This window comes from Coregonus lavaretus (genome assembly GCF_964263955.1).
Source record: "Coregonus lavaretus genome assembly, chromosome: 25".
In the NCBI taxonomy this organism is placed as follows: Eukaryota; Metazoa; Chordata; class Actinopteri; order Salmoniformes; family Salmonidae; genus Coregonus; species Coregonus lavaretus.
In genome coordinates, this window is record NC_140012.1 from 23401376 (window position 1) to 23415229 (window position 13854).

Consider the following 13854-nt stretch of genomic DNA (forward strand, 5'->3'; position numbering starts at 1 on the left):
TACATACATATTTAACGGAATAACCTTGTCTGAAACCATACATACATATTTAACGGAATAACCTTGTCTGAAACCATACATACATATTTAACGGAATAAACTTGTCTGAAACCTGAAGACAGATTCTTTACCTCAGCGGGCAAACTGTCTGGCACGCGGGAGACCCGTGTTTGGAACCAAGTCTGTCTCTTCCCCTTCTCTGTTGGGCTGTTGGTTTGAATATGTCTCTGCTCTACTCCTGTTCTCTCCAGGTCACTCCAGTCTTCATCGGCCAACAGAATGGCACCCAGGTCTCCGCCCAGACCTTTTCATTGGACCTCCTCAAGTCGGGCACCACGCCGACCCTTGTCACCGACGGCAACGGCAACCACTACCTGATAGCACTGACCAATCACAATGCAGAGGGCCAGAATGGCGTGACCTCATTGGGCAAAACCAGTGTATCACAACGCATCACACTGCAGGTGCAGTTACGCTGGAAATCTGCTAATAAGTGTTACAGGTCTCTATGTTAAGAGGTGAAATTATTGTGTAAGATGGTAGGACAGTGCAGTAAATTTGCTCTGAGCTGTTTTGTCATTTTAACCTCCTCGAGTGGATTTCCGCGTCCCCTTGGAAATCGAATTAGCATAATAAAAATATCCCCATAAAAATCTGTTAGTTTAAGCTAGAGACATGTTTTTTTTGCATCGGATGTGTCTCAATCCCCTACATCCGCCAATCGCACTTTCGCATCGATTTTATACACCTGTCAGCAACCAAGTGTGGCTAAAATAGCCAAATCCACTAATTTGAAGGGGTGTCCACATACTTTTGTATGTATAGTGTATCTCTCGGATATAGGACAGACGCTTCAGAACAAACTTCCTGTTCCATGTAGTGAATCTGTTATTCAATGTGTTTGAATGGGCTAATAGCAGTAAATCAAATAGCTAAATGATCCTTGGTATGACCTTAAAACAATTCCATATAGCTTAGTACAGTGGTCACCAACCGATCGACTGGTCGATCTCTTAGACATTCCTAGTCGATCACCAAACATTTCTGTAAAAAAAACAACGATAAAGCCTTGCGTTACTCTTTTTAAAAATGTGTTTTGCGCTGTTGAAGGCAGGTGCACTTGATTCAACAGCCCTAGCGCCGGGAAGGCAAAGTGTTCCAATTTTGAACCATTTCATATGTCTGAAGGTAGAACTCAGCCTACCCTGCAGGCCCAGAGAGCAAATCAAGTGCACATATAGGCCTAGTGCTGTCAAATCAGATAGCTCAGATCAGTGTCTGCAGTTTCCTCACGACATATAGTGCCTTCGGAAAGTATTCAGACCCCTTGACTTTTTTCAAATTTTGTTACGTTAGAGCCTTATTCTAAAATGGATTACATTTTTTTTAAATCTTCAGCAATCTACACACAATACCCCATAATGACAAAGTGAAAACAGGTTTTTAGAAATTTTACCAAATATATTACAATTTGAAAACAGAAATACGTTATTTACGTAAGTATTCAGACCCTTTGCTATGAGACTCAAAATTGTGCTCAGGTGCATCCTGTTTCCATTGATCATCCTTGAGATGTTTCTACTTGATTGGAGTCCACCTGTGGTGAATTCAATTGGTTGGATGTGATTTGGAAAGGCACACAACTGTCTATAAAAGGTCCCACAGTTGACAGTGCATGTCACAGCAAAAACCAAGCCATGAGGTCGAGGGATTTGTCCGTAGAGCTCCGAGACAGGATTGTGTCGAGGCACAGATCTGGTGAAAGGTATCAAAACATTTATGCAGTATTGAAGGTCCCCAAGAACACAGTGGCCTCCAAATGGAAGAAGTTTGGAACCACCAAGACTGTTCCTAGAGCTGGCTGCCTGGACAAACTTAACAATCGGGGGAGAAGGGCCTTGGTCAGGGAGGTGACCAAGAACCCGATGGTCACGCTGACAGAGCTCTAGAGCTCCTCTGTGGAGATGGGAGAACTTTCCAGAAGGACAACCATCTCTGCAGCACTCCACCAGTCAGGCCTTTATGGTAGAGTGGCCAAACAGAAGCCACTCCTCAGTAAAAGGCACATGACAGCCCGCTCGGAGTTTGCCAAAAAGCACCTAAAGGACTCTCAGACCATGAGAAACAAGATTCTCTGGTCTGATGAAATCAAGATTGAACTCTTTGGCCTGAATGCCAAGCGTAACTTCTGGAGGAAACCTGGCACCATCCCTACGGTAAAGCATGGTGGTGGCAGCATCATGCTGTGGGGATGTTTTTCAGCGGCAGGGACTGGGAGACTAGTCAGGATTGAGGCAAAGATGAACGGAGCAAAGTACAGAGAGATCCTTGATGAAAACCTGCTCCAGAGAGCTCAGGACCTCAGACTGGGGCAAAGGTTCACCTTCCAACAGGACAATGACCCTAAGCACACAGCCAAGACAACGCAGGAGTGGCTTCCGGACAAGTCTCTGAATGTCCTTGAGATGTCCAGCCAGAGCCCAGGCTTGAACCCGATCGAACATCTCTGGAGAGACCTGAAAATAGCTGCGCAGCAATGCTCCCCATCCAACCTGACAGAGCTTGAGAGGATCTGCAGAGAAGAATGGGACAAACTCCCCAAATACAGGTGTGCCAAGCTTGTAGCGTCATACCCAAGAAGACTCGAGGCTGTAGTCGATGCCAAAGGTGCTTCAACAAAGTAGTGAGTAAAGGGTCTAAAATACTTTTTATTTATTTATTATTAATTAGCAAGAATTTCTAAAAACCTGTTTTTGCTTTGTCATTATAGGGTGTTGTGTGTAGATTGATGAGGGAACAAAACGATGTAATCAATTTTAGAATAAGGCTGTAACGTAACAAAATGTGGAAAAAGTCTAAGGGTCTGAATACTTTCCGAAGCCAATGTAAACTGGAAAAATAAGCCGTGTACGCAGAGCAAAGTTGATAATGTGAGATTTCAAAACTTTTAAAACAATGACTAGAGAGAGACTCATAAAAACAGCAGCTCTTTGCTGTATTTGTTGAGTAAGTTCATGTTTAAGTTGTTATTCATCACTGTAAACACTTTGTTCAACAGTTTTTTGTAAGCCATAAAATGCGCGCGTTTAGATAAGCTTGCGTTGTTATTATTTGCGGCTTTTTTTTAAATATATAGAGGTACATTTCACTTTCTCTGGTCATAGGAGTAACATCATGAATTGGTGCGTGAGGCAGAAGTAATGCAGTGCAACTTAAGTTTCGCCATCAGCTGGAAGACCGTGTCCCCTTTTCTCAGCGGAGGGAGGGAGAGAGGCAGCCTCACCACTGCTCCCTCCCTCCCCTCAGACTGACAATCAGATGCAGGCCAACAGTCAGCTGTGCCTCACAAGTAATACAAGTAATACAACAAGTAATACAACAAATAATAGCTGTAGCTCAGTTGGTAGAGCATGGCGCTTGCAACGCCAGGGTTGTGGGTTTGTTTCCCACGGGGGGGCAGTATGAAAATGTATGCACTCACTAACTGTAAGTCGCTCTGGATAAGAGCGTCTGCTAAATGACTAAAATGTAAATAATATACAAAAATATTGGCACCCTTGCACTTTCTTCAAGTAACTCACAATTTTCCCCAAAAATAAGTTGAAATTGACCAAGGTATTTGGTCTCCACAATTCTTTATTTCACTGTTAATATTACAGAACCTTTGTTTTTGATTCAGAACTTAATATATAAATTTAAATCAGAAAATAAACAAATGGTATTGCCAAAATTATTGACACACTAGACTTAATATTTGGTACCACAGCCTTTGGTCAAAATAACTGCAATCAAGCGCTTCCTATAGCCATCAAAGAGCTTCCTGCACCTCTGTATTGGCAGTTTGTCCCTCTCTTGTGCAAACTGTTCCAGTTCTCCCAGTTTTGAAGGTTGCTTTCTCCCTACTGCTTTTTTCAGATCTCTCCACAAATGTTCAATGGCATTTAGATCTGGACTCGGAACAGTCCAGCATTTTGTCTTGAACCATTCCTGGGTGCTTTTTGAAGTGTGTTGGGGTCATTGTCCTGCTGGAAGACCCATGACCTTTGACAGAGACCCAGCATTCTGACACTGGGTCCGACATTGCGCTCCAAAATGCCTTGGTATTCTCCTGATTTTGTGATGCCATGCACACATTCAAGGCACCCAGTGCCAGAGGCTGGGAACTCCAAAACATCACTGAACCTCCTCCATGTTTGACTGTAGGGAAGGTGTTCTTTTCTTTGAAGGCTTAATTTTGTTTTCTGTAAACATAGAGATGGTGTGCTTTACCAAAAAGCTCTAATTTGGTGTCATCGGTCCACAATACATTCTCCCAGAAGCATTTTGGCATGTTCAGATGTGTTTTGGCAAATTGCAGTCACGCATTCTTATGTCTCTCTCTCAGCAGTGGGGTCCTGCTGGGTCTCCTACCATATAACCCCCTTTCATTGAGTTGGCAACGGATGGTGCGAGTTGAAACTGTCGTACCTTGTGTCTGAAGGTCAGCTTGAATCTGTGTGGCAGTTGATCGAGGTGCTTTCTCCACAATTCGAACAATCCTTCGCTGCAATTTTCCATGAAGTTTTCTCTTGCGGCCACATCCAGGGAGGTTGGCTACAGTGGCATGGGCCTTCTTCTTGATAACATGACGTACGGTGGAAACAGGAACATCAAGGTCTCTGGTGATAGACTTGTAGCCTTGAGATTGTCCATGCTTGGCTACAATCTTGTGTCTGACCTCCACAGATAATTCTCTGGTTTTCTTTCTTTTCTGCATGCTCATTGCGGTACACACAGTGACACAAAACAGGAGAATGAGTCCTTTTCTCTATTCAAACTGGTTGAATTAGGGATTTTATATTGCAGGCACCTGCAACTCACCAGAGGTGAGTTCAAGTCCAAAGTAAAGGAGAATCACCTGCTTGAAATCAAATTATTTCTAACGACTTCTAGAAGGTGCCAATAATATTATCCAGGCCATTTTAGGATTTCTTAGTAAATTATTCTGATTTGTTTGTTTTGTTCAACTGCAAACCAAAAGACATACATATGTGGATTCCTAAATATTTTTTAATTTCTACCGTTTTCTGGAAGAAATTGTGCATTATTTGAAAAAATTGCAAGGGTGCCAATATTTTTGTCCACAACTGTATTACCAGTGTGATCATATACCTTTTTTTTTATTTTTTTTTATATATTTTCTATATGGTCTGAGAAGAACGACATTGGCAGGTCAAGCGTAGCCAATATGCAGTGATAATGTATTGGGCCTATAGCCTACTGCACAAACCTCATTGTTACAGATTTTTTATTTATTTTTTATTTATTTTTATTTGAGTAGTAGATCTCGGCTTGCATTTTGACTCAAAGTGATTTTGACTCGCCCAGTCATATTGTCAACAAGACAGACAATATGACTGCATTGTTCAAAAACATACAACATCCCTTTTCCATAAAATATATGTTAGAATTTTCATTACTCCACATGCTTAACCTATGTCACTTTTGTTTTGAGCCGATTTCAACGTCGGCCAGAGCGGGGCACCCAGCTCACGCAAGGGATGCAACCCGATCCAAAACAAATGCAATCACTTTTCACCCGGTGCAAACTCTGTGCACCCGGGCCAGTTTAATTGAATCCCATCAATGGTTAATGGTGAATTCAATCTCCCATTTCTTCCTCTAGCGATTGCAGTCAACTCCAAGCAAACTCCCCAGCCAATCGCCAGCTGAGATATTCAGCCCCGACACCCAATCAAAACAACAGTTACAACCAGGCCCTGTCAACCAGCCTATCAAAAAGGTATGAGAATTACTACAAATCAAGACAAAAACAAGGTCTGCTCTCACACACACACACACACACACACAATTTTAGCTGTCACTGTCTGGCAATACTCTTAAAATCATTACTGTCCTTTTTCCTCTTCCTCTCCCCCGTCTCGTTCAGGAACAGAAGGCGGGTCTACATCTGGAGACCAATGGCATGACCAATGGAGTGCCAGAGCCGAGTCAGTCCGTCTCTGCTCCGCCCAATCTCCATCCTTTCTTTGACGAGGCGTCCAACTCGTCTGAAAGCCAAAGCACCGCTCCCCCCTTCCTCAAGGTAAGACCAATTCTGCAATGATCATTTATTGGATGTCAACATCATCTCATATTTGGCTTTTCATTAATCTGCGTCTACATTTTTTACTTTCATTCATTCTTTCTTTGCAGCCTATTTCTTTCCCTTCATCCTTTCTTTATTCTCTCCTTCCATCCTTTCAGAAAGAAGTGTGTCCGACTTTTGACCGGCACACTTTGTTCACCCCTCGCTCTCCTAAACAGACCTGTTTCTCCTCCACTCAACGCCTCAGAGTATGCCCTTCACTCCTGCCATGTCCCTCTGCATGTCCATCCATGTCTTTTCTCTTTTCTTCTCTCTCTTCTGTCCATTATTTTTCTGTTCCATCTTTTCTTTTCTCGCATTTTCTCCCAGTCCATCTGTTAGCATCTGTCTCATCTCAAATTTGCTCAAAGTATCGTAGTGATTTTATAGTACTGAACATGTTTGCCGGTTTTGTTAAGCAGCCATGAGTACTGTAAACTGTACTAAATGTCTTCTCTGCCCCAAGGAGAACGGCCTGAGCAGTCAACAGATGGACGACCTGTTTGACATCCTCTTGAAGAGTGGAGGTAAGAGAACAGAGCAGTACACACACAACATAACACTCACACATAAATATCTTCATAATGTCTTACTACCAATACATGAGCGTAAACCCATTTGTTTGAGCATTGTTAATATTCATGCTTTTTCTTTCTCTTCCCCACCCAGAAATCTCTGGGTTACGAGCAAACCCAGACCCTTCCCTGTCCCACCTCCACTCCAACCCCCCCACCCCTCCCTTGTCCCCTCTCCACCTGTCGCCCCCCACCCCCCCTCCGGAGCACTCCCTGCCCTCCCAGCAGCCCTCGCCATCGCCCTGCATAGGAAGTGGTCGTCTGGAGGATTTCCTGGAGAGCACCACAGGCACGCCCCTCTTGGGGGTGGAGCCTGACGGTGGCCTGACTTTAATTGACGACCTCCACAGCCAAATGCTGAGCACCTCCAGCATCCTGGACCATCCCCCCTCCCCGATGGACATGGACACCAGCGACCTGGGCTTCTCCCCCCACCCAGCAGGGCTTGACTTTGAGGACCCAGCCCTGGACAGCATGGACTGGCTGGACATCTCCATGGGAGGTGGAGGGGGGATGAGTCTCGCCCCTCTGGGCCCCCACACGCCCCCCAGTGTGTTCTCAGCAGACTTTCTGGACAGCTCGGACCTCACTCTGCACTGGGACTCCTGTTTGTAGCTCCTACGGAGTGAGCAGTGGTAAAGACATACACAAAGACACACGCTCACGCATACTGCGTACAGGCTCTATCTCTCACGCACATACTCTTACTCGCTAAGCAGGTCCACCACTCTGGAGGTTCACTGGCCCAGCATCATACACTGAGACGGGGTGCCTTGCCCTGTGTTCACTCTGGCCTCATGTTTGGACAGGCTAGAGAACAAAACTGACTTTAGATCAGAGGCAGTGGGTGAAGGAGAATACTGCATTAGTGGAGCTTGGTCATGCTCTCACACACCCTTATGGTGACAAAGGGTAATACACGTGGAGGGCAGCCCCGATGTGTCAGTGGTGCCTGCACTTATGCTGAGACTGTTGATTGGTGGAAAGCTGTAATGAACAAACCTCATTGGTGGGAACCTAATGAATCGAACCTCATTGGTGCAAACCAGGGGAGCGTTTACAATTGTGTTTAACTCAACGGAAACTGCACTGTACTGAACGACCAGTGGAAGAACGGTGTGATTATGGTGGCCCAGACGGAGATTGTGTATGGTGTGTGCTGCACTAGTTTTAAGATTTTAAATGGTCACATCCATATTGATCAACCTCGCCACATCCACCAAACAGGAGCAAACGTACCTCAAAGGCTGTTGAAGAACAGTACACACTGTTTTGGGGAAGCGTGTCGTTCACTACAAACCGCCACGCAACGTAGCAATCGTTGCATTGAATTGAACGCACTCCAGTTGATGAAATGAATCTCATTGGAGGAGGCAGTTACTAGAGGTGTTTGCTAGATCACTATGCATTTCTGTATATGGGGTGTGTATTATTGATTGTTCATATTTTTCTTCCCGGTTGCTTAGAATAGCAGGTGGGGAATAAAGGGGTCACGGCTTGGTTTCCAAACAACTTGGACCTTGTCATTTTATATGAAAAATATATATAAAAATAAAAAGTCAATGAAAACCTGAAAATGTCTTTGTATTATTTTATTATACCATAACCTTTTGTAAATGCACACTGATTTGGTGACGTCTATACCTTGGTACAGTCTTTGTATTACTGGATATAGCCACTGGAGGGCAACATTATCATTGAAAAAATACTGCTTGAGAGTTCCCTTAACAGATCAACTGCACTTCTCGTTTTTTTCCCTTTATTCTATCGAAACTTTACACTCTCACTTTCACACTCACACGCTCATCTATATTTTGCTATGTCAGTCATTCAGTCACCCTCTAACTCCTTTCCATCCCCCTCTCCCCCCCCACAAATCCATGCTCTATGTTCCAGTTCATGACACATTCATTCTATCCTAAAATAGGTTCATTAGAAATGTAGTCATGGGTTCAGGGTAGCGATGGGGAACAGGAGTGGGGTGGAGGGCTCCTAAATCAGTCTGGTCTGATGGGAGACCAGGGCTGCATCCCAAATCGCATCCTATTGCCTATTGTTACAAAATCGATTTACTAGCCTACTAATAGGACTCCTGTAGCTCAGTTGGTAGAGCATGGCGCTTGCAATGCCAGGGTTGTGGGTTCGATTCCCACGGGGGGCCAGTATGAAAAATGTATGCACTCACTAACTGTAAGTCGCTCTGGATAAGAGCGTCTACTAAATGACTAAAATGTAATATTGCTGCGCTCGCTAAGTCTTGGGCCTAGTTAACTGTTTTTTAACCTAAATTAATGTGTGCATTTGTGAGAAATAAGCGTTTGAGGACTGATTTGGATGCACATGTGCCCAGAGATATGGCAACCTTACCTTAGGGCCAGCATTGTCTTGATTACTTTGGGTCGGCAAGCCCAAGCTAATTATTATGTTCAGATGGTGACAGAAAGAAATATATACAAAAAGGAAAACTACAAACAGGCATGCAAATCATGGCCACCAAACAAACCCAGCAGCCTCACAGCTTACCAGCTGGGACACTGACTGACCATCACCTTAATTGGCAGCACTTATGTGCTTATCAATCAGGTTCAGCACTTGGACAAGGTTGTTGCTGCCCACTGGGGGAATTGAGTGGAAGTGGTAGTGTGCTGTCTAACCTATTCCATAACACTATACAGTGCATTACTTTTGTCCAGAGCCCAATAGACCCAGGTCAGAAGTAGTGCACTATATAGGGAATAGAGTGCCTTTTATCGTTGAATGGCGGGAACCTGGTTACCGGGATTTACCGCCCAAAACCACTCCCTTTTCCCTGGATAAAAAAAAAATGAGAGAAACCTGTAAATTATAATAAATTATAAAGAACAGCATGGCATGAAATGGAACTTAAATTATATGCAATGTCTAAATCTGGCTTCTCTACGGCCTCTGCATGATGAATCATTAACGCTCAGGGTAGGGACAGACCATCACAGTATGGAGCGCAGTTCACAATGCATGTAGAGGTAGGCATGCATTTGCTGCAGCATAGCCTATGCTACAGTAATATAAAGACCGAATGTGCGTCTAATTTACACATCTCCATCTGGCTTTCGGGGGTCACCTTATCTTTTGATTGTAAATTTTAAAAATATATACAGTGGGGAGAACAAGTATTTGATACACTGCCGATTTTGCAGGTTTTCCTACTTACAAAGCATGTAGAGGTCTGTAATTGTTATCATAGGTACACTTCAACTGTGAGAGACGGAATCTAAAACAAAAATCCTGAAAATCACATTGTATGATTTTTAAGTAATTAATTTGCATTTTATTGCATGACATAAGTATTTGATCACCTACCAACCTGTAAGAATTCCGGCTCTCACAGACCTGTTAGTTTTTCTTTAAGAAGCCCTCCTGTTCTCCACTCATTACCTGTATTAACTGCACCTGTTTGAACTCGTTACCTGTATAAAAGACACCTGTCCACACACTCAATCAAACAGACTCCAACCTCTCCACAATGGCCAAGACCAGAGAGCTGAGTAAGGACATCAGGGATAAAATTGTAGACCTGCACAAGGCTGGGATGGGCTACAGGACAATAGGCAAGCAGCTTGGTGAGAAGGCAACAACTGTTGGCGCAATTATTAGAAAATGGAAGAAGTTCAAGATGACGGTCAATCCCCCTCGGTCTGGGGCTCCATGCAAGATCTCACCTCGTGGGGCATCAATGATCATGAGGAAGGTGAGGGATCAGCCCAGAACTACACGGCAGGACCTGGTCAATGACCTGAAGAGAGCTGGGACCACAGTCTCAAAGAAAACCATTAGTAACACACTACGCCATCATGGATTAAAATCCTGCAGCGCACGCAAGGTCCCCCTGCTCAAGCCAGCACATGTCCAGGCCCGTCTGAAGTTTGCCAATGACCATCTGGATGATCCAGAGGAGGAATGGGAGAAGGTCATGTGGTCTGATGAGACAAAAATAGAGCTTTTTGGTCTAAACTCCACTCGCTGTGTTTGGAGGAAGAAGAAGGATGAGTACAACCCCAAGAACACCATCCCAACCATGAAGAATGGAGGTAGAAACATCAGTCTTGAGGGATGCTTTTCTGCAAAAGGGACAGGACGACTGCACCGTTTTGAGGGGAGGATGGATGGGGCCATGTATCGCGAGATCTTGGCCAACAACCTCCTTCCCTCAGTAAGAGCATTGAAGATGGGTCGTGGCTGGGTCTTCCAGCATGACAACGACCCGAAACACACAGCCAAGGCAACTAAGGAGTGGCTACGTAAGAAGCATCTCAATGTCCTGGAGTGGCCTAGCCAGTCTCCAGACCTGAACCCAATAGAAAATCTTTGGAGGGAGCTGAAAGTCCGTATTGCCCAGCGACAGCCCCGAAACCTGAAGGATCTGGAGAAGGTCTGTATGGAGGAGTGGGCCAAAATCCCTGCTGCAGTGTGTGCAAACCTGGTCAAGACCTACAGGAAACGTATGATCTCTGTAATTGCAAACAAAGGTTTCTGTACCAAATATTAAGTTCTGCTTTTCTGATGTATCAAATACTTATGTCATACAATAAAATGCAAATTAATTACTTAAAAATCATACAATGTGATTTTCTGGATTTTTGTTTTAGATTCCGTCTCTCACAGTTGAAGTGTACCTATGATAACAATTACAGACCTCTACATGCTTTGTAAGTAGGAAAACCTGCAAAATCGGCAGTGTATCAAATACTTGTTCTCCCCACTGTATATTGCAGCTGCACGTTTTAAAACAGCCTATCACTCGAATATCGTTGCTTTACAGCAGTGAACACGCGAGCACACTCGCAGCCTTTCTCTCTCTCTCCATCAACTTCATTAAAATTGCATAAAAAATAGATAATACTGTTCTAGTTTGATATATAGCCCTATACAGTGCATTTAGAAAGTATTCAGACTTCTTCCCTTTTTCCACATTTTGTTACGTTACAGTGTAATTCTAAAATGGATTAAATAAATACAAATCCTCATCAATCTACACACAATACTCCATAATGACCGAGCAAACAGGTTTTTAGAAATGTTTGCAAATGTATTAAAAATAAAAAACATACCTTATTTTTCAGACCATTTGCTATGAGACTCGAAATTGAGCTCAGGTGCATCCTGTTTCCATTGATCATCCTTGAGATGGTTGTACAACTTGACTGGAGTCCACCTGTGGTAAATTCAATTGATTTGGACATGATTTGGAAAGGCACACAACTGTCTATATAAGGTCCCACAGTTGACAGTGCATGTCAGAGCAAAAACTAACCCATGAAGTCGAAGGAATTGTCCGTAGAGCGCCGAGACAGGATTGTGTCGAGGCACAGATCTGGAAAAGGGTACCAAAACATTTCTGCAGCATTGAAGGTCCCCAAGAACACAGTGGCCTCCATCATTCTTAAATGGAAGAAGTTTGGAACCACCAAGACTCTTCCTAGAGCTGATCGTCGGGCCAAACTGAGCAATCGAGGGAGAAAGGCCTTGGTTTGATTGAACTCTTTGGCCTGAATGCCAAGCGTCACATCTGGAGGAAACCTGGCACCATGCTGCCAAAGGTGCTTCAACAAAGTACTGAGTAAATGGTCTGAAATATGTAAATATGATATTTCTAAACCTGTTTTTGCTTTGTCATTATGGGATATTGTGTGTAGATTGATGAGGATTTGTATTTATTTAATCCATTTTAGAATAAAGCTGTAATGTAACAAAATGTGGAAAAAGGGAAGGGGTCTGAATACTTTCCTATTGCACTGTATACAGTTTAAGTCAGAAGTTTACATACACTGAGGTTGGAGTCATTAAAACTAGTTTTTCAACCACTCCACAAATTTCTTGTTAACAAACTATAGTTTTGGAAAGTCGGTTAGGACATCTACTTTGTGCATGACACAAGTAATCTTTCCAACAATTCCAGTGGGTCAGAAGTTGACATACACTAAGTTGACTGTGCCTTTAAACAGCTTGGGAAATTCCAGAAAGTGATGTCATGGCTTTAGAAGCTTCTGATAGGCTAATTGACATCATTTGAGTCAATTGGAGGTGTACCTGTGGATGTATTTCAAGGCCTACCTTCAAACTCAGTGCCTCTTTGCTTGACATCATGGGAAAATCAAAAGAAAGACCTCAGAAACAAAATTGTAGACCTCCACAAGTCTGGTTCATCCTTGGGAGCAATTTCCAAATGCCTGAAGGTACCACGTTCATCTGTACAAACAATAGTATGCAAGTATAAACACCATGGGACCATGCAGCCATCATACCGCTCAGGAAGGAGACGCGTTCTGTCTCCTAGAGATGAACGTACTTTGCTGCGAAAAGTGCAAATCAATCCCAGAACAACAGCAAAGGACCTTGTGAAGATGCTGGAGGAAACAGGTACAAAAGTATCTATATCCACAGTAAAACGAGTCCTATATCGACATAACCTGAAAGGCCGCTCAGCAAGGAAGAAGCCACTGCTCCAAAACCGCCATAAAAAAGCCAGACTACGATTTGCAACTGCACATGGGGACGAAGATCGTACTTTTTGGAGAAATGTCCTCTGGTCTGATGAAACAAAAATATAACTCTTTGGCCATAATGACCATCGTTATGTTTGGAGGAAAAAGGGGGAAGGCTTGCAAGCCGAAGAACACCATCCCAACCGTGAAGCACAGGGGTGGCAGCATCATGCTGTGGGGGTGCTTTGCTGCAGGAGGGACTGGTGCACTTCACAAAATAGATGGCATCATGAGGAAGGAAAATGTTGTGGATATATTGAAGCAACATCTCAAGACATCAGTCAGGAAGTTAAAGCTTGGTCGCAAATGGATCTTCCAAATTGACAATGACCCCAAGCATACTTCCAAAGTTGTGGCAAAATGGCTTAAGTGGCGCAGTGGTCTAAGGCACTGCATCGCAGTGCTAACTGTGCCACTAGAGATCCTGGTTCGAATCCAGGCTCTGTCGCAGCCGGCCGCGACCGGGAGACTTATGGGCGGCGCACAATTGGCCCAGCGTCGTCCAGGGTAGGGGAGGGAATGGCCGGCAGGGATGTAGCTTAGTTGATAGAGCATGGCGTTTGCAAGGCCAGGGTTGTGGGTTCGTTTCCCACGGGGGGCCAGTATAAAAATAAAAAATATAAAAAAATGT

General features: G+C 43.9%; 1 protein-coding gene across 1 annotated transcript in view; it reads left to right on the forward strand.

Annotated features, from left to right (window-relative positions):
• LOC311100825 (myocardin-related transcription factor A-like) overlaps positions 1 to 8269 on the forward strand; it is a 53160-nt gene extending 44891 nt beyond the window's left edge. Inside the window, exons 13-17 of the mRNA XM_084141797.1 lie at positions 252 to 464; positions 5666 to 5782; positions 5930 to 6085; positions 6594 to 6654; positions 6797 to 8269. Of these exons, the coding sequence (XP_083997923.1) occupies positions 252 to 464; positions 5666 to 5782; positions 5930 to 6085; positions 6594 to 6654; positions 6797 to 7317 (1068 nt within the window). The 3' untranslated portion in view covers positions 7318 to 8269. The remainder of the gene's footprint in view (positions 1 to 251; positions 465 to 5665; positions 5783 to 5929; positions 6086 to 6593; positions 6655 to 6796) is intronic.
• Positions 8270 to 13854: the final 5585 nt, after the last annotated feature.